The 21,137-nt window shown below is 41.0% G+C and overlaps 3 protein-coding genes across 5 annotated transcripts in view; 2 read left to right on the forward strand and 1 right to left on the reverse strand.

Moving 5' to 3' along the window:
- Nucleotides 1-1,361: 1,361 nt before the first annotated feature.
- Nucleotides 1,362-4,007, forward strand: ttll2 (tubulin tyrosine ligase-like family, member 2). The gene is made up of 3 exons (XM_068709207.1): nt 1,362-1,583; nt 2,044-3,377; nt 3,695-4,007. Exons 1-3 carry the CDS (start codon nt 1,362-1,364, stop codon nt 4,005-4,007), a joined length of 1,869 nt encoding a protein of 622 aa, XP_068565308.1.
- A 539-nt stretch (nt 4,008-4,546) lies between these two features.
- si:ch211-140l13.3 (uncharacterized) overlaps nt 4,547-21,137 on the reverse strand; it is a 33,306-nt gene continuing 16,715 nt past the window's right edge. For all 3 annotated transcript variants that reach the window (XM_068708514.1, XM_068708515.1, XM_068708516.1), the window contains 10 exons: nt 15,213-15,339; nt 14,963-15,020; nt 12,964-14,383; nt 12,122-12,221; nt 11,447-11,546; nt 9,376-9,579; nt 7,264-7,404; nt 6,996-7,080; nt 5,729-5,849; nt 4,547-5,276 (listed from right to left, as the gene is read on the reverse strand). In XM_068708514.1, coding sequence (XP_068564615.1) covers nt 5,111-5,276; nt 5,729-5,849; nt 6,996-7,080; nt 7,264-7,404; nt 9,376-9,579; nt 11,447-11,546; nt 12,122-12,221; nt 12,964-14,383; nt 14,963-15,020; nt 15,213-15,339 — 2,522 coding nt within the window. In that variant the 3' untranslated portion in view covers nt 4,547-5,110. The remainder of the gene's footprint in view (nt 5,277-5,728; nt 5,850-6,995; nt 7,081-7,263; nt 7,405-9,375; nt 9,580-11,446; nt 11,547-12,121; nt 12,222-12,963; nt 14,384-14,962; nt 15,021-15,212; nt 15,340-21,137) is intronic.
- Nucleotides 18,699-21,137, forward strand: part of gpr31 (G protein-coupled receptor 31) — a 4,048-nt gene continuing 1,609 nt past the window's right edge. The window contains exons 1-2 of the mRNA XM_068708519.1: nt 18,699-19,532; nt 20,218-21,137. The exon at nt 20,218-21,137 is cut by the window's right edge and continues 1,609 nt beyond it. Of these exons, the coding sequence (XP_068564620.1) occupies nt 18,975-19,532; nt 20,218-20,676 (1,017 nt within the window). The 5' untranslated portion in view covers nt 18,699-18,974 and the 3' untranslated portion in view covers nt 20,677-21,137. The remainder of the gene's footprint in view (nt 19,533-20,217) is intronic.

Raw genomic sequence — 21,137 nt, forward strand, 5'->3', positions numbered from 1 at the left:
AATTTGTCAGCTAGTTTAAATTGGAGCATAAAACATTTCAACAGTTTTCAGTAAATCAATACATATATTTTTAAACTTTTTTTTTTTTTTTTTCTTTTTTAAATGTTTCTATGCTGCTGTAGAGCACTCTAAATTTCCTTGTGTCTATATAGTGCTGTATTTATTTTTGATGACTCTCTTTCAACCAAATGTGTTTAAGGGTGATTAATGTAGCGGCCACTGAATGTATTTCAACTCATAGCAAAAATAGTCCTTTTGTACGTTATCCTTTGGTATCACCACAATATTCCTACATGCACTGTATACTTTGACTGATGGTAGGACTGTACAACATGCATCATATACTTTATCAAGTGTGTTCCATTTTATGTACATTCTTTCTGTTTAGTGTAAAGCACTGTGCTACATTTTGTGTATGTAAGGTGCTACACAGTGTATTGTATTAACATTCCTCAGTATTAAATTACTGCAGCAGTTTATTTCTACGATAACCGGTTTACAACAATACAGAGCGAACACAGTAGGCACTCTAACAACCATTGTCCTGCTACTTGTTCATTAAACCTGTCTGACAATGACCTACAGTAGGAGGAGCTAAGAGCACACACTGTGAAAGAGTCTCTTACTGTCTAGCCTTCATTTACCTGGCAGGATGGAAGACTAGTGTGCATTAAAGGGTAAGACGGTCTTATTTTCAATATTGCAAATTCTCAGTTTGTGTACATCTATTTGAGAAATGGGAACTTCAGATTTCTGTTATCATTTTCTGCCTCAGTATGTTTTTGGCTTGTAAAGTGACCATTACTGTAACATGTGCATTTGTTAATCAGTCTGAAATACAGGACTTTTTGTTCTTTAAAAAACATAGTGAAGTGACAAAGTTAAAAACATTTACTTTATCAGTTAGTGAGCTGGCCCACAGAAGATAGTCAGATCCCTCGGTCTGTGCAAGTGTCAGGTTTATGTGGGCTTCTTGGATTTAACATGTAAACGCTTTAGTTTACATACACCGCTCATATTTTGATTACCTTTTGGCACATTATCCCCATAAACAGTATGCCAAAATTTTGTAAAATTTTTTGTAATTTTGTAATGTACCAATGGATGTAAAGACAACTATCACTGGATTGATTTTACACTGAGGAAAACTTTCAAATGTGATTCTTAAATGTCCTTTTCTATGAGTTCTAAGTGGTATTTCTAAGTGTTTTATTCGTGGTGGACAGCTGAGATGATTTCTTCTGGAGGCACAAGTCCCACTGACAATGTGTTTCATGCCTGAGTGTTTAAATTTGACTAAGTTTTGACAAAGAAGGGAGTGTGAATTTAGATTCATCCCATGCTACAGATTACGATGCTGCATGGCCGCGTCCCTGGTGTTCAGACTACATGACAGAGGACCAGAGGTGGTGAGGGAGGTGCTTCTGGAGCGAGGATGGGAGGAATATGACCAAAAAGAACGGGAGGAGGAAGACTGGAACCTCTACTGGCGGGGCTCTGCATTTCGAAACTCAGAGTATCACAACCTGTTGCCATGGCAGCGCCTCAACCACCATCCCAAAACTATTGGCATCACACGCAAGGTGATAATGGTCACATGTGATAACTTTGTGAGTTAGAGAAAGGCAGACTTTTTTTGTGCTTTTCGACAGACACCAGAATCATGAGTGTGTTTGTACTTTATATTATGAGGTTTGTCAAGACTTTCAACACTGATATATCATAGAGGAAGTATTCCCAAAATATTAATCTGTTTTAAAAATATATGATTACGAGTTTTTATTGCATTAATTAATCTCAACTATGCAAAAAATGGGGCAGGATATAGAACATTCTGGTATTTTTAATCCAAACTACAATCTTTTCCTAAACTGAACAGAGTAGTTATGATGCCTAAACATAACCAAGTTTTTGCAATACCAGGTGTAAATGGGGCCTTTGCCAAGGATACCAAACCCAAAAAGTTTCTAAAGAGAAATCAGTTAAAAAGAGTTTGATCTCCTGATCACACCCTGAGAGAATGATTTGTAATTCTTTTGGAAGGACTGCTTGGCTCGCAACCTGAGGAGAATGAGAGCCACGTTTGGTTCAGCTCTCTACGACTTCAGTCCCACCGCCTTCATCCTCCCCAACCACTACACCCGCTTCCTGTCTGAATACAACAACCTGCGTGTGACCAGGGGGCCGTCCGTCTACTGGATATGCAAGCCTGTGGATCTCTCCAGAGGCCGGGGGATCTTCATCTTCGAGGACATTAAGGACTTGGTCTACGACTGCTCTGTGATCGTGCAGCACTACATCAGCAAACCCCTGCTGATCTCCGGCTACAAGTTCGACCTGCGGATCTACGTGTGCGTGAAGAGTTTTCACCCGCTGACCGTTTACATCCACCAAGAAGGCCTGGTGCGTTTCGCCACTGAGAAGTACAACCTGTCATCCCTGCGCAACCTGTACGCTCACCTCACCAACACCAGCATCAACAAGTTCGGCCCCTTCTACAAGGCGGCAAAGGGGAGAGTGGGCCAAGGATGTAAGTGGACCATGAGCAAGTTCAGGCATTTTCTCCACAGCCAGGACATCAACGAGCTCCTCCTGTGGCAGAGGATCAACAACATCGTCACCCTGACCCTCCTCGCCATCGCTCCATCCGTCCCCTCCTGTCCAAACTGCGTGGAGCTGTTTGGCTTCGACATCCTCGTCGACGTCACGTTGAAACCTTGGCTGCTGGAGGTGAACTACAGCCCTGCGTTGACTCTGGACTGCCAAGCGGATATTACAGTTAAGAGAGGGCTGATCAGCGACCTGATTGACTTGATGAACTACACATTAAGCGACAGCATGAGAGAGAGGGCCTGTTGGAGACATGGGTACAAGCGGCTTTGTTTCCGTGCCAAACGCTCCTCGCATGTTCCAACACCACCCGTGCTCTCCAAGTTTGAAGTAACCAAAATTCAGAAGCGAAGGAGTGGTGGTCAGTCACAGACACTCCCTCTTATAAAAACTCTTCGCCAGCCTGAAAAGATGAACCAAAGACAGTCCAGACAACATGCTTCTGGGGCCGACTACCAAAGACGCCTTCCCCCTGTTGACTCAAACCAGATATATGCAACCAGGGGCAGACTAGCCAACGAAACCCACAGGGACAAGACCCTGAACCTGATATTCGGCCCGTGCTCAAGGACAGTGGTGAACAGACGGACGTGTCCGGCTCTCGCACCGCACAGGAGTCTTTGTGTGTCTGAGGTTACAAGCCACGACGACGCTGAAACAGAAGCTGAGACGGAGCGCTCTGGAGAGGCAGATGCTTCCTGTTCGATACGCGATACCCCACACAGGGAGCTGGGATTTAGACGGTCAAAGCTCCCCAACATTGACAGGTAAATACATGTAAAAAATGCAGATTTTAACTTGTCCACAGGGAAGATCTTCACCCAAATATAACAGACATCCTAATCAAGTATGCATGAATGTAATAAAATCATTATTATTACATAATTCTTGGTTTCAGTGACAACATTTAGTTTCTTGTGACTTAAATATTGTTTTGGAGTCAAAGAGTTTTGTGCATTATGTTAAAAAGTACATTTTATGGCTTGAAAATAATAAAAATGTAACCTGCCTTGAGGGCAGAAAATACCAGCCAATTCCAAACATTCAAATAGGGTAACAAACAAATGCTGTGGTTGTTTCGCAGTGGGAGTCACGGAGCAGTAATGGAGAGGACCCCAGGACTGAGCGGACAACACAATCCTCCGCTCAGAGTCGGAGACTTCATACGGACATTCCCGTTTAATGCCACCACTCTGAGGGCCTCACGGCATGAGCTGGATGTTAAGGTGGTCATAAAGGAGCTTCACAAGCTCACTGCCCAGTTGGCCACACCAGGCGAGAGGTTGAGGAGGGAAGAGGAGGAGGTGAAGAAGGAGACGGATGGCGAAGACTTTGATGCACTGCTGTGGGGGCCGAAGGATCCCCCGTTGCTCAGTCAGTGTTTTAAACCCACTTAAAACCCACTTTCCAGATGTGTTGCTAAGCACTGAGCTCTTTTTCCTTCGAGTTTTTTGGTTTTCTTTTAGTTTCTGTTAAATCTATGAAAGTGAAAGTGTACACATCACTTCTGTACGCCAAAGTATCTTCCCAAGAAAAAGTCTTCCAGACATTCAGGGGCCAATTCACAAAGAATGGATTACGACCCCTGACAGCACCATGAATTGTGCTATCTTCTCCGTCTCAAGGTCCTATTCACAATAGATGTTGATGATATTACAACGCAAACACGCCCATAAAGTTTTGCAGTTGAGTGCAATTTGCCTTTTTGTTTGGCAGAGGAAGAAGGAAAATAATAATTTGTTTATATCCGGGGTATTCAATTAGAGTTCAACGAGGTCCAGTTAGAGAATTTCCTCGTGCAAAGGTCCAGAACATCATAATAATGTCTAACTTGTTCTATGATTTAGTCCCATATGTATTGAAGTAAACTAGCAGTTGTATCAACGTCTGTATGTAGTCAACAACTGACAAATCAAATAAAGAAAGTTCAATTGAATAATATTTCAACAATATTTATTGTCAGATCTCAAATTTAACTGGATGAATTATAAATAATAGTCTAATAATACATGTTCTCCTCTTGTTTCAAGTAAAATAAGGGCTAGATTAAAGAATAAATTACATAAAGCTTTTGAAAAATGTGCATCTTAAAATAAAGTAGTTAATTTTAGAGGTTAGGGTGCATCTCACCTTTTGCGTGTACTTTGAGAACTACACAATTACAACAACAAAAATGTTTGTCTTATTTGTGCAGGTTTAGCAGCTGCAAAAGCTACACAATCCTTTTGTCATCAGTGTTCAGCATGTGGAAAAGTGATCATAATTATATTGAATCATTATTGTGTGATATTTATTTAATATATATCAAATAAATAATTAGTAATGAAGTAACTTGCTACATGAGGGTAAAATACAAAGTTAAATCTACAATGTGTAAACATCTGTAATCTGTAATCTACTAAAAGTATTTCCTCCCAGCACTACACCCCCAAACACACACCCACCCACACACATCCTCTCCACCTCACACAACAAACACATTGATTCAAAATGTCAGATGTTAACTTTTTTCCTTGGTGCGTATTCTGCCTGATGCGTACTTGGTTTCCTGTCGTCCGTCTGGGTAGATGGTCTTAACCGTCCCATCAGGATACTCCCTCCTCTTGTAATGGGAAGTGTGGGTTTCTCTCTGACCGTTGGGGAAATCGACCATCTTCTCGCCTGACCTGGAGAAGAGACGACGACCCAGAAGGCACAATGAACAAATGACTTCTTTCAGGTTGTGATTAGGCCCCGTATAATGTTTTTATGATCAACACAACCACAACAGGTTCATATTGGCATCTACGAACAACATGAAGCTAGTAATCATAGTTTGGCACGCTCACCAGACCTGAGTTTGAATATTACAGACACAGACTACAGATGAGATACTGTCAGACTGCAGAATAAGAGGATTTTTCCATTCCCTCAACCAAACGTTAAGGGTTTGATATCAAAACTCCATTATGTCAGCGTCTGCCCTCTTACTGGTTACCTCACGGTGTCATTTATTCATGAGGAAAGCAGTTAGCTGCCACTTTAATGACAGCTCGTGTTCCTGGGTTCCACTGGCATTCTGACCCTAAAGACACCCTGAAGCTGATATAATGAAATAAAGCAGCGACTTCAGTCTCACGGTGAGAGGTGAACGATGGTGCCGTCAGGGAAGATCGTCCTCTCGCTGCCGTCAGGCTCCAGATACTTGATGGTCTGGTCTGGAAATAAGATCTCTCTCTTCCCCCCAGGGTGTCGCTTCTCTGTTTCAGAAGGAGACACATTATGAATGAAAGACTATACTATGAGCTGTAGTCATATAGGGGCAAGTCTGCAAACGTTTTCCATTGTCTGTCAGAGATGTTGGCCAACTGATACGTTACGTTGTCAGTTTGTCATTAAATCATAATAAATTGGGTTCAGTCGGTTCTATGATAGATATTAGGTATTAAATATTCTTTATATTTTATCGTTACATCTATATTTGTAAAGCCGTTAATTTAAACCTGCAATAACTGATATTTTTGGCCACAGGGGGGCAGCAGAAACAGATTTGATACATCATTACCTGTTAAGGTGATTGATTGATATATATATATATATATATATATATATATATATATATATATATATATATATATATATATATATGGCACACAGTTGCTTTTTTAGCAACATGATCATTCATTCTGAGTCGTGTTTGTGTCTATCTGATGAATGTGAGTCCAGTATTCTTTCTCTTTTAGCTCTGTTTTTGACCAAGCTGCTAGGTGCTCCATTATGTCCCCCAGCTAGTCACTAACTGCATCTGTCTGCTGTTTGCTTCTAAGAGCTTTTCCTCTGAAATAAGCTGCCTTCTGTTGCAAAAACAAATGCACCATGAGAACGGTAAAAGTGAACTAAAGCTGTAAAGTAGCAGCCAGGAAATTAACATACACAATGAAAATGTAATCTGCCAAATTTGATGAGGTTAGGAGTCCCTCTCTTCCATTCTGGGAGAATTGTGAGCTTTGGAGAAGCTTTGGAAACTTGAAGGTGATATATCCTCTCTGAATGCAGACGTAGCTCTTATGTCTACCATACAATGATATATTGTCCAGTATGTAAAATATGTAATTTTATAACCCTGTATGTGTTTTGTGGGTGATTGTGCATCAGTGCGACTATTTTATGTCTTGCTACAATGTATCGTTGAATATTGTCAAATTTAACAAGTCTAAAAATCAATAGATACATGTTGTAGCGGCCGGAGAGCTAAACAAACTCAGTGTAAAGCCTCATTTTTATATTTGATACATTGTTGTTAAAAATATCAATTATAGACGCTTTAAAGATGAGGACTATATGACATGAAACATAATACTCAAACAATGACAGCTGTAGATTAGTCAGTCCAGGCGCTCTCTTACCAATCTGCTTGTTGGGGAAGTGAAAGACCTCCAGACCACTCGGGTGGCTGGTGTGTGTCGTCTGTGAAGCAGCATAGTAATACACCTGTAACACACATATGCATGATCTAAGTGATCCAAATCAGTAAATCAATATTAACATCTTTGTGTGATCAGGTCAATGAGGCACAGAAATTAAAACAAACCATGAAAACATTAAAAAAATAATCTTTTACTAAAAAAGTGTTGTAACATGCATAAAGGTAACAAAGGCAGCCACAGAGCTCACCACTTTCCCATCTTCCAAAATGTGTTTGACGTCGCCATTGAAGAATGTGACTGTTTTCGTCTTCTGGTCTGCAGAAGTTACTTTACGTATCCAGTCAGCCTGAGTCACCAGGCCGCACCCGTTGGAGAGAAGCTGCTCCATCTCGGGAGATAATGACATCTTCATCAGTGCAAAATTGTGAAAACGGTGTCTGAGTGTCGTCCAGTTTTTGATTTAAAGACTTTGGTGATTTAGACTAATTTCTACAAGATGCTGTAGCAGGTTAACATTTGTTTGAATACTTGTTTCTGAATCATTTTGAGGGAAAATGTACATCTTTTTTACGGAAATTACGTTTTTTAAAATTATTATTATTTAAATTAAATATGATCCAAATTACCACTGAAAGAGCCTGAATCCTTGATGTATTTTTTTCTCCTATTTCATTGACAACTTTAAGTCGCCCTTTAAGTTGGGAAGGTTAAATCAGGTTTGGGCAGTGACACGGCTGGCACGGGGAGCGTATCGACTTGCACTGCATAAGCCTGTAATAAGGTCAGTCAGTGGTTTGACACCACCTTTTGTCCGTCCTCATAAATTATTGCCCGGGTGCTTCAAGACCACTTAACGGTGTATTATGTACTTGAATCATTTGATACCAACCAGATTTACACGGCAGTAAAATGAAAAGGATTAAGTAGTGTGTATGAGAGGCAAGGGCGTAGGTTTGGTTTCACATATTGAAGCGAGGAGTGTAGGGGTCCTCCCCCACAAAATTCTGCAGCCTTTAATGGTGGAAAAGTCTTTATTTATCATAAGGAAAACACTAAAGCCAGGTGATAATTCAACATATAAAAATATAATGGAACATAATGCAGTAAGGCTCTGAAACATTCTGTATTTTTTTATATTTATTCTCCTGTAGATCATCTTTTCTTTTGCCTGTAGGCATTTTTTTCTCTTTCCTCCTCTTTTGTGTTTTTAACCTCTTTAAATGTGCATGTGGCACCTATTCACCTCAATGATAAATTAACTTTATTTTAATTCATTTATAAACCTCTGGAATTTAATAGCTTACATGTGTTTCAGCCTGTTAAAACTTTTTTATATCTGTGTACTCTGGGAAGTCGGGAAATAGTTTCAATATTTTGAGAAAAACATTGTAATATTACGAGAATAATATTCTATATAAAAAAATCGCCATGCCCAATAAAAATGATACTAACAGAAAACACTTTTGATAAGGCATAAATCTCACTACTGTAAGTCCGGACCTTGGTGACCTCACAGCTTGCTACAATTCTACGATTCTGCTCCTCAGTCGCTCTGTGCGATTGAAGATGACGCAAACGTTACATGAGAAGTTTGGTCAAACATTGGTAGGGACAGTTCTGTCCTCCCATAATATTGGTCCATACACTCCATATGCATTCTCTTTTTATCTGAATGTCTGCACCTCATTCGTTTTTTGGTACGAACAGAAACTGTTACCAAACCAGTCTGTGAGGAGAGATATTTAGTTTATTTGTTGTCAGTGTGACATAAAACCAAATTAGATGGACAAAGGTGTACCACAAAACAGACGTTTTGATTTGAATATGGTGCAGATTTTAATGTGCAGGTATGCGAGGAGAAGGAGAGAAATAAATATATGAATAGTTAGATTATTATTAATAATAATAATAATAATAATAATAATAACAATAGTTAAGTAAAAATAAATATATATATAAATGAATCAATGAATAGTACGGGGTTCGATGAAGTCTAACCAAGTCTCTTTGGATTTAGTTTGTTAATCTTTTAATCTCATGGGTGTCATTGCCTTGGGCCTCCCCCAGTCCATTAGGGGTAAGTTATTATGTTTTGTTATGTTATTTTTCTTTTCTTTTCAGTTTTTTCTGTCATTTGAGGCGATCCAGCACAAACTCATGCACCCCCCCATGATGTCAGTCTGGTCCAACAAACCGTGTGAGGAAGAGTTATTGCGGTTATCGCTGTGTATACTGAAAGGCACCACAATTCAGGGTCAAATATGACTATTAATCAGGAGGATATCGGGGGGAGATTCCATGTTGATGTGATTCATGTGATTTGTGACCTGAAGAGAAGACAAACATGTATATATTTTACCTCTGACTGACCCTCCTGATGTAGGGTGCGTGTTTGTGCAGTACATCGGCCGGCCACTGGGCTGCACTGCGGCGTGACTATTCGTTTCTCCCTCAGCTCAGAGTTTTCTCTGATCAGCTCCTCCAGCTGACGTCGAACTTCAGACCAGTCACTCTCTCTCTGCCTGAACTGCTGCTGAAGGGCCTCCATCTGCTGCCTGAGGGCCTGCACACACACACGCACACACACAGAGCTCTGGTTGTGACTCACGTGTCGACTTGAAGGAGTAGGACTCTGTTTGTAAATGTTTGTACAGATTTACGCCATACCGTGTTTAACCGCTCTGCAGCTGACGACAAGAATCTCTATCAGGAAACAGCTTGAAGCTGATTTGAGTCAACTTCCCTGAACTACAGTACTTAGTTTAACCGTTTGCAGTTGGTCATTGTGCAACACTCGACTTCTTAGCCAATAAGCTTGAGGTCAAAATGCAGAATAATAGAATTATATTATCATAATATTATATTTTTCCTTTTTTAGAATATTGTTCTTTTTCAGCTGGAACATATTGGAGAAAAACATTTATACATATACAAATTAAACTATCGGTGTCAATGCACTGTCCATGCTTCGCTGTTTACTGGCATAGCTTGTATATATTCAGATAAAATGTTGTTTAATCTCATTATCTTCTAATGACAAAAATAAAACAACGCTGCTTTTTTAAAATAAAGAGATATCCTCAAAATCTTACAGTACACAAATAATATTATAATTAATCAAAGTGAAAATATATGTTGATTAGATTTTGTCACCATATTTGAGACATTGTTGTTGTATTTTATGGAAATTTACTATACAGAGAGAGGTTTCCGAGAAAACCTTTTTTTTTTTTTTTTTTTAAAGTTACAGGTAATTTCCCAGCAGCATCCTGCGTCACATGCACGATATCATCTACAACAATTGCACAATCTATTGTCGTCCAGCGGAGGAAGGTACTGCTTTCAAAGAGCTCGTTTCCCACTAAATGCAAATGACAATACACCACCTGTGGTACCAGCTCTGCAACATATTCTAAACCAATAGGTGTGGCCGATAGCTATGGCTTCAGGAAATACTGGAGGGAGCTTTGGAGAAATGCAGGATAGTAAATTATTACAGAGGCAAGGCTCTGACACAAGTGTTACACACGAGAAGGCAGCTCACCTCCATCATGTCAATGAGTAACTATCACATGTGTGTATGCAGCTTGGCGAGAAGAGGAGAGGAGGTGTGAACTGCTTTATGGTTTGTGGTTGTGAAACAGGCCAATAAATGTCATGAGAAAGGCCAAGGCTTTTTGTCGAGCAACACTGCAGCCAAACAGCTGACAAATCAATATTTTTTTTGCGGCTTGAGGGATATGCAGGTATTGTTTTATCTTTTTATTAGAATAGACATTAGTCTACATAACCTACGTCTGGTTTGACACAGATGCTGCACTCATACTGCAGGCCTTGGTGCTCAATTCTGATTTATTGCTCTGAACTGATTTTTTTTTGTTTGGCTGTTCCCATTATTTTTCTAAAGTGGCCAATATCAGATTCCAGGGTGAACTGGTCCCAGTCCTGAGCTGACCCGCATGCGCAGAAGAGCTTAGACGCTACGCACAGCGTGCTGTTGTAATGAGGTAAACACGGAGGCCACTGCACTCCGTGTTTACCGTTACATTTACAAGCTGATGTGCACGGGAGGCCAGCGAATTCTTGAGCAGATGATAAGGAGGACGAAGATGACGAGAAAGAGAGACACATTTTGAATTATGGCTTTTTGTGGAGCTGAGTGGTGGGATCGTGTCCCACCGCTCCCTCACTAAAACAGATTTTATCCAAAATTTCATGATGTAAAGGGCTAGTTGCATTGAATTCCTGCATGGCTGTTCAGACAGAGGTCGCATTGCATAAAAAATCAGACCGGTATTTGATTTAGGACCACATATGAAAGTGGCCCAAAAGATCTGATTTCACAAAAAAAAAAAAAATCCAGCTTGGGACGCTTCTGCCTGCAGTCTGCACGAAGGCCGAGACACATTTCCTCTCACCCAAAAACTGACCTGGACTTCCTCGGTTTCCAGTTTGTGCCGAATGTGTTGATTCCTCACGTCCTGGCTCTGCTCTCTGCTCTCCACCTCATCGTTCTGATCCGCTCCTTGTCTGCACATAAACACAGCAACTTAAGAAAAAATGTAAAATATTAAAAATAATGATAAAACAAGAGTAAGAGTCTACAGTTTCTCATGCTCCCCATCATTAGTTTAGCGTGTTAGCATGATAACATTTGCTTATTTGCATTGAACACAAATTATAGCTGAGGCTGATGGGAAATATATCAGTTTTGCAAGTGTTTTTGGTCATAAATTATTGAAAAAATTTGAATTGACGGTTCTAGATTAAGAAGTCAATTTAACAGGGCCTTTCGAGGAATTCTCCTTCCTCCATTGACAATTAGTATACTGTAAAACTGTTGATACAATGTCGCTGAATTACTGAAACAGGTCAGTGGCATTTTTTTTGTTAGGTCTGCATATCATTTCCTGTCTGTGCACTCTAAAAGGAAAGAAAAGATATGATGATAAACCAGAAAGGAAGCTAAAACATTACATTACATTGCATTATGCTGAACTGATGAAAATGATGCCAACCTACCTCCCGTGCCAGTGCTGTGTTGCTAGATGTCAAATAGATATTAAAGAATCTATTTTGCATGCTTTTAGAACATCAGTTTTTACCTGAGAAAATCCCTTGATGTTTGTGCCCTTTTCGTTACGTCTGGTCCGTCAGGTTTCCTTCTTGGTTTCGGTGAGTGTATCTTCAACATTTTCTGAGCCCCTAGACATAAAGAAATACACAAAGGTCGCTTGTAAGAGGCAGGCAAATGAAAATTGCCTGTATACTTACAGGTGATCTATGCTTGAAATGTGAAGTAACAATAAACAGAACACATTGATGAGTGGAGCGGAACTTAAAAGTTCACAATTATGGCTTTTCATCAAACAATCAGCATGGAACACTATTTTTTTTAAAGAACTAAACCCTGGAGGGAGCCCCATAAGAACTTTAAAATGCAGATTCAAACAAAACCAGAGCAGAATATGTGCTGAAATAATAATCTGGAGGATTTTCATTTAACTAAATGTCTGTTGAGTCACTATCTATCGCCGAATGAGTTACAGGCTCATAGGCTCAAGCCTCACAATGGAGCTTGAGCCTATGAGCCACTATTGAAAGCCATTGTAATTGCAAGATTAGGAACTGGGTGTATGTAGCGATCATGCATGTAAAAATAGAGCTGGGAAAAAAAAAAAGTATCCACTGATTTACAGACGTCACTTTCCCAATGTCACTCTATGGGAAAAAGTCTGAGTGACGGATCTGGAAGTTGTAATTCCACGGTTTGGCCACTATGTCAAACTTTCGCTCTTCCTGGGTGGGGGGGAAATTACAAACGACGCAGTTAGGGCAGCGACATCATGAAACACACCAGCAATTATCGCTTTTCGCCATAGGTGCAACTAAAGAAAGCGAAACAGAGATCTTCAAGATTGCAACTTTAAACATGCGTCAAAATTACCATTAGAATCCCCCTGACTTTTATCATCTCTGTTGGAGCTGGAGGAGGAGGATTGTTGCTGATCCTGTTTCTGGATCTCCGGGAACATCTGTCCCTCCTCAGCCTCGCTGCCATAATCAGCCTCCGGTAGATATAAATGGGATTCCTGGAGGCCGAGGCAGGGAGGAAGGAATGGGGGCTTGGGAAACTGGTGACACTGGGAGGGTGGGTTATTTTCATCATCCCCGCCACTACCATCACCACCAGTAGTGCTTCTTGTGGTGGAATGTGTGGGAAATGTGCTTCGTCTCAGAGGTGTTTGGATTTGACTTGTGTCAAGACAAAATTCCGCTGTTGTTGTAGCAGCTTGCCTTTGACCTTTAACCCAGTTTGAACCCGTGCTGCTTCCCGGTCTCGAATTGCTGCACTGGCAAAGATGAGAGTGTGTTTTCGTTTCATCGCAGCATGTGGATAGAGTTTCCATGTTAAAGCTTGAGACTCTCTCCATGTGGTCGTCCAAGATCTTAAAACTAACAATAACTTCCTGATTTCTCCAGGCCCGAGGGGAAACCCTGTTGTCCCTCATAGGTGGGCGGATGTTGAAATGATGCACCGAGTTTGATTCATACGCAGCGCTGGGACGTTCGGATGTCCATGCGTGTGTGTTGTTCTGCTGCAGGGATTGTTCCCATAGATCCTCTGAGGTGGCAACACATGAGTGCGCAGCTGTTTTTCTATGAGGCGCCGTGAATTCAAACTGACTTTTCGCCTCGTCCTCATCAACAATCAGTCCTGCGGTCTCACCCACGTTTTCCATTTCTTTGCGCCTCACCCTTTTCTCCCTGAAAGGCTTGCGAACAGAGAGTGTTGGCTCAGAGAGTGATTGATTAATTCTGCATTCTGTCTCATCATCACTGTCATCTTTTTCTTTCAAACGGGATTTCTCTTTGGACTTTCTCTCTTGTGATTGGCTACCTTTATCTTCTGTGCCTGTTGTTGCAGGAATATGAGGGATCTGCTTCAGTTGGATAGGTGGAGTTTCAGGTTGGGGCACGAGGGGAGTGGTGCAGTAAGTTTGTTCTTTGCTGCAGACCTGAACCGGAGCCTGGATCTCTGTCGGGGTCTTCGTCCGGCTGCACTCGGCGGTCCGGCAAAAGTCTTGTGGAGTCCCAAACTCTTGGCCATGATCAGGCTGAAAGGTCAAAGACTGGAAGGCTTCAAGCTGCGAAGCTTCGTCTTTAAAGACAGCGGACGGGGAAGGGAAGCGACTCTGGATGCCAAAGGTTAACTTCCCGCCGGGCAGCTGCCGGCCGAGGGAAGCGCTCCTCTGGGCCTCCTGCTGATCGATGACCTTCAAATTATTTCTGTCCATCCTGGAATCGCCCTCACCCTCCCGCAAGAAGTAGCGTCTCTCTGTCAACCTCATCATCCCACTGCGGTTCTGAAAAATGAAAGGAAGAAAAATCATTTCAGAGTCACGTGCACATGTTGATATTGGCATTTATTAACATGCATTACAGTGTTTTTCTGCCCAATTGGGCAACTATTGATTTGATTGGACTGGTAGGATGTTTTTGGGCAGCCTGGAATCATTTTGTTTGGTTTTCCTCTCCTTTAATTAACATAATTGAGATTCAAAGAGCAATAGAACACAGTGACATAATAAAGAAATTAAAATAAATGACTGAATTTTTTTGATTTCCATTCAATACAACTCGACTAAAATGTTTTCCATATTGAAATTTGCATTCGGTCCCAGCTCTGTGAAATTCTTGTAAAAGCTGATATAGTTTTTTGAAATAATAGTGAAGACTTTTTTTATGTTTAATCCAACAGATTGGTGAATATTTTCAGTCCCACTCAATAAATTGAAGGAACAGCAATGCAACTTTATTCCGTGACAGTAATAAATCTATGCATTTGAGTTGTGGCGATTTGATATGTTTTGGTGTCTAATCTGCCACTTGTCCTTCGGTACTACAGGGCACTACTGCACATACTATGCTATTATGGAATATACCTGCAGCTGCTTTGGCTCAGAGTCTTCATGCACTTTCAGCTGCTCCTCCACACACTCCCTGAAGATCAGTGTTGGTCCCCCCCGACAGAAAAAAGAACATTTAAAATGATACTTGGAAAAGAAAATACCAAATAATATCAAGTTTAGGAGTTAAGGTAACAAATAAGTGGCACACATGTTCTGCCATATAGTGGGTTTACGAGTCACAACCCAAAAAACCTCCAGAGCTGTAGGGCAGCCGTCTGAGTACCTGTCTGCAGGGTTAGCAGAGGGGCCGACTGGGTCCTGGTCTCCGTGTCTGAATACAGTCTGATCGGCCTCTGTGGCGGCAGGCAAGTGTCTCTGGTCTGCCGTCTCTTCTTTGGATCTAAATGCATCTGAGTGGGAGACAATTTATACACAGTACTGTATATGATGCTGATAGATCAGAAAGGAGTGAATCTGCAGGATAGGAGAAGGAAAAGCTTCACTGTGTGCACGCTTGGAGCCCAAAATATGTGACTGGATGAGTGCCAAACACTTCAGCCTGCTGTGAGATAGTACGGATGACAGTGAGAAAAAGTCTGAATGAGTTATAGCAGAAGGAACAACTTCACAGGGAGTGTTACTGGAGTCACAAGTGGGCGTGACAATCTGAGAACACTAGTGTGATTGTTGAGCTGTCTGTCCTGCTGGATTCAAGAGCCATGATCACGTTCCTTTATGTGAATAATCACTGTTCATTTCAATAACTAAAAAATTTACCTATGAAATATTACATATTAATTAGAGCTAATACAAAGAACTTTCAGTTTTTGTTGATTTTGACGTTCTCTGTAGATAAAAGCGGTAGTGTTTCCGAGGACCAGATTCCCTTTGGAAAACGTCTCATTTTAGAGCAGCAGGGTCTGACCATTTGCCCCAAGCGGTCCGGGAATCGCACCAGATGACAGACATTAAGAATAACTACACAGAAATAGACAATATTCCTGCTGATGGTCTCGTTTGCTTATGTAGGTCATATGGACCTCATCGTTTTGAATTGAGAATGTTTTCATAACCAGTTAAAAGTTGCTCACAATAACTTTAAAATGCAATGTTTATCATTGTAATAGTACATGTTCTTAATGAATGTATATAATCAGTTTTTTCTTCTTAAATTGGAAAGTCATTATATAGCCATTACAGTGTTCAATCAACATTTCCTTAAAACTGATGAGTTAAAACAAAGAACTTGTCAATTGCCACTTTAATATTTCTTAAAAAAACGACAACAGTCACCTTATCTGTGTGCTGTTTATTGACAGAATGAAGATGAAGAACGCTATATGAACTTAATCATTATGGTACTTTACGTCTTATGAGCCAACTTTGCAAGATTCAAATCTGAAAGCACAAAAACAAAAGGGGCAGTATGACACACTGCAGGTTTTATTGAATATAAATAAGAATGAACTGTGGTTTGCTGAACTTGTAACAACTCGTAACACTCTTTTCTATGTCGGTGCCGTGTGGTAACAAGGATACACTTTGTTGACACGTTGCTCTACGTTGAAGAAAATGTTACAGTAATTCAATTTATCATAATATCCTAGCAAAAATATCCATATGATAAGCAAGGTAACTAATAAATAAATACATTGTGTGTATGTGTGTGTGTGTGTGTGTGTGTGTGTGTGTGTGTGTTCCCAGTTTGATAGATAATGAGGGATATGGTGTTTAAATACAACCTGAAATTGCTTTGCTATCAAACCTAGTCACTAAACTAATCCTCCAGGTAGATAGTGAGTATCGCTGTGCTACTGAGCACCGGCTTGACCAGACTGCTGTGCTTTGATTATACCTTGATGCACTGCATAGTTTACTGAGTAACCCAATACACAATTAAATCATTGTCGAAGGAATGTGCACACGAGAGGAAGGGAGGTCAATGATGAAAAAAAGGTACTCATCTGACAAGGTCAAGTGTAAGGGCTGGGTTCCATTTACAAGGATTAATTCAATCTCAGATTAGTTCTAATCAGAGTTTAGTAAAGCTAGGTTTAACGTGAGTAAATCCAAAAGTAACCTCTGTTTAGTAAATCCAAGTATAAACCAAAATGGTAAATTAACGTTTGCCCGAATTTATGTCACTGCAATGTAGCTGTTGCACGTTACATTGTTTGCTAGCAAGCTAGTTATGAAGTCAGTTAGTTAGCCTAACGTTACTCATTAAGGTTTCGGCAGAGAAGCTCCAATTTGAGAAAAAACGTGTTGTCCGAGTTAATGGAACACTATTGCAAAATAATGGAAGAAAAAAAACGGACAACAGCACAGTAACGGAAAAAAACTTTTGACACAATAAGGAAAAAATGAGAATCTTCATGTTTTTGCTGAACCACTGTCTTGAGAGAAATAAACTTAACTGGGTTGAATCTGTCTTTCAATTTTCTTCTTGGAATTTGATATTTTGCTCATTCCATCTCAAAAAGACAGTCATTCTAAAAGTCTTGAATCCTCAAGTGTAACTTTAAGGTTAATACCTGGATTACATTTCAAATTACAGTTGAAAGTTTTGGTGCAGCAGAATTTAATTTAATCTAGGTTTAGAGTAAAAACTAAACTGACGTTTAAATATAATCTTTTTTCTTTCTGTGCTACTTTTAAAGTTCAGTGCAACATGATTCAAAGTTAAACCCTGATTTAATCAGCTAGAAAAAATGAATGCCTGTTGGTGCAAGCCGAGACAAATTAAATCGAGCATTCCAGTCGCTTAGTATAAATCTTAACTCCCAGATCAAAGTCAACTATTGCATGAATCCTCCCAAGCAGTAAAACTATTCAATGACATGAGAGAAATGTGACAGAGAGTTATTTTATAGGTACTTAAACGGCTGATGACTTTGACGTTTCATGCGTCTAGTCTCTAGTGTACAGGCGGCTTTAAAATCATGATTTTGGAGAGAGGTCACGTCTGTAAAACCTGTTTGACTCTAACGAGCTGCCTGAACTTGTAGCTGAAGTAGAGAAGGAGCTTAAAGCATGCAAAGTTCGAGGCATGCAGAGTTGAATGTGAGGCCTAGGACTAACCCCCCCTCTCCTCCTCCCTTAGGACGCGACATTCCATGCAACCTCGTCTACTTTTCCTTACATAGTAGAAGACATTGACAGTTGCGCTATGTCCATCTCCTCGTGCCTACACTTACATCCATCATCAATTCCCAGGGATCCACATCTGCGAACTCTAAGGGGAATCTTTCTCAGAATTTCTCCCGTTTTTTTAAGCATTTTTAGCATCTGCTGACTAGATGTGCAGCTTCAGACCGCGCTCAAAAGCTGTCCTTTATGAGAAACAGTAAGTCAAGTCAGTAGCTTCTGGGATTTACTGAACCCTCAGAGTAGCAAAATGGTAAATTCTCATAGTTTGTGCCAGGAAAAAATGTTTTGCAAGTCATATCAGGGTTCACACAGGGGCTTGTCGGTGCTTGACCGTGGTATGTAGACTTTGATTCCATCACAAAAGAAACCTCGCCACGCTTGTGCTTCGCTCGGTGTTGTTTTATCAGTTTCCTGTTAAGAAAAACAGAGTTTGGTATATTTGTATTTTAAATCTGACAGGCTAGTATTTGTTCCTTGTCAGCCTCACTGGTCCCGCAGTAGAAAAGCAGCTGGTGACTCACCTCCTTGGGCTACAGAAGGGGCGGAGCCACGAGCATGGGGCAGAACTGCAAGGCAAACTCAAAGAAGCTGTCAAGCATTTGCTCCGCACACTAGGAGGATCACTTCCAGACCCGATACTGGCACTCACAAACCAGGACAGTCAAACCTGAATGACTTTGGACAACAGAAACACACACGAGGAGTAAAAGCGGGATCTTAAACATAAAAGAGGATTCAAACTGAAGACAGTGAAGAAACTTGTTTGGCGGGTTTTTTTCTTTTTGTGTGTGTGTGTTAGTGTGTGTTTGCCTGGTGAGACCAGGGTGAAGTGTTTACCTTGTCAGTTTAAGGGAAAAACACTTTGCTCTTTCTGGCTTCTAATTCAGATTTAATCATGACCTATTTCAGTGCTCAAATGGCAAGCCCCACTTTACCTGTTAACGAGCTTGATGAGGATTGCGGGACCGAGTACACTAAACTGTACAAAATCTACGCGGCCGTCATGATTGTGATTTTCATCCTGGCCCTGCCTCTGAACGCATCCGTCCTCCACCTCTTTATATTCAAGCTGAAATTCTGGAAATCCAACACCAACAACATCTTCCTGTTCAACCTGGTGCTGGCTGATATTCTCCTGCTCTTCTGTTTGCCCATAAAAGCATACAACTTCATCCAAGGGTGGAGGAGGAGCGAAAGCGACCCGGTGTGCAAAGCGATGCTTTTCATGTTGTTTTTGAACCGCGGGGCCAGCATTGCCTTCCTGACGGTGACTTCCATCGACCGGTATTTCAACGTGGTGCACCCCGGTCGCAAGAATCTCCTGAGAGCTCTGAAGAAATCTCCGCAGATCTCTATCCTCATCTGGCTGCTCCTCCTGCCCCTCACCATCCCGACCATGCTCAAGAACTTTGACTGCTGCAACAGCCACAATGCCAACTCTACTTCAGGGGAGGTAATGTTTTCCATGCGTAACTTGTCGCAACGCGTCTGTCTTCCAATAATAACTTGGAAGGGTATGTGTCATGTCATGTGTTTCTCTCACTTGCATGCTGTCAGTTGGCAGCATGTAACATCGCAGCACTGAGTGAGCACGTTTTCATATCATCACATCAATAGATACTTCACTCTAATGTGTGCAGCTCAGTGTCCACACAACAGAAGTAACACAGAGCGGTATTCAGATATTTTACTTGAGTAAAAGTTTTTAAAAAATCTGTAAAAGTGCTTCACAAATTCACAAATCTTCCTGGAAGTAAAAGTACTAAAGTATTAGCTTCAAAATAATACTTAAAGTACCAAAAGTGAAACTAAGCTAGTTTTTCTTACCTAATATTCTGCTGTGTAGGTTAACCTATAATAATACATCGTGCAGCGTGACACAGTTTTTGAGTAAAACTTTTGTCGGAAACCCTGTTTGAATTTATTCCTATCGCTCGCTTGTTCACCTCCACATTTCACTAAAAAACCTAAATAAGGTAGCAGCTGGCTGAAGGAAGATTGCCAGGAGATCGCCTGAGAGTTTCCTACTTGCTGTTTTCTATATATGCATTTTGGGGACACAATGGCCAATCATGAGTGAGAATTTGTTGTTGATATGAATGACAAATTAAGATGATCTTCTTTTTCTGATTTTTTAGGAGTTGGTGGACAGTATGCGAGAAGTGGTCTTCTTTTCCCAGATTGTCATCCCCTTCTTCATCCTGGTCTACTGCACGGTGCACATCGTCAACCGGCTCAGGAAAAAAACCGTCGGGGACAGGACCAAGCTGAAGAGAGCAGTGTTCCTGGTGATGTCCGTCATGGTGGTCTTCTCCTTCTGCTTCCTCCCCTGCACCATAGCCAGGGTGGTTCTGCTGATCTCCCGGGTCGAACTGTGGCATAAAACCTCGCAGCAGAAAGCTGCCGCGGCCTTCGACGGCCTCATGGTCCTCTCCTACTTGGACTGTCTGCTGGACCCGCTGATCTACTGCTTCTGCAGCACCAAGTTTAAAGGTCTTTACCTCTCCACTTATTTCCCGTTCTTACTGAAAGGCAATCGAGTGCCGTTGGACAGCTCAACGGGAAACACGCAACCTCCGCGCAATAATGTCATCTGAAATGGGAAAGCGGAGGCTGTTTCTCTGCAGGGTGACACCTGTGCGATCCAAAAGGATACTACTTGAGACTGACAGTGCGCCCCCCAAACATGTTTTTACTTTATGAAAGGGGACTCTGAAGGCGCTATGAAGACAAGGCATACAGTTGTTATTTAAGTTTCTATTTTTTATTGATTCTTCTGGGAATTGAGATCCAAAACAACACCTGCAACTATACCGCTTGTCCCCATAGATGCACTAAAGAGAACAAAACGGAGAGCTTCGAGATTGTACCTCAAAATATATATATATATATATATATATATATATATAGGTACATGTGTAAATCTGAAGATCTGGTTCTTCCAAAGTGCGTCACGTGTTCCAGGGCATTGTAGTTATACTGTAGTAGTGACTCAACAGGTCAAATCGTCTCCTGATAGTCTAGAATATATTCATGTTGGTGGATTGTATTTAGTAAA

Source organism: Cebidichthys violaceus, unplaced genomic scaffold (genome assembly GCF_023349555.1).
Source record: "Cebidichthys violaceus isolate CVI_PGR_0920_01 unplaced genomic scaffold, fCebVio1.0.p SCAF_14, whole genome shotgun sequence".
In the NCBI taxonomy this organism is placed as follows: Eukaryota; Metazoa; Chordata; class Actinopteri; order Perciformes; family Stichaeidae; genus Cebidichthys; species Cebidichthys violaceus.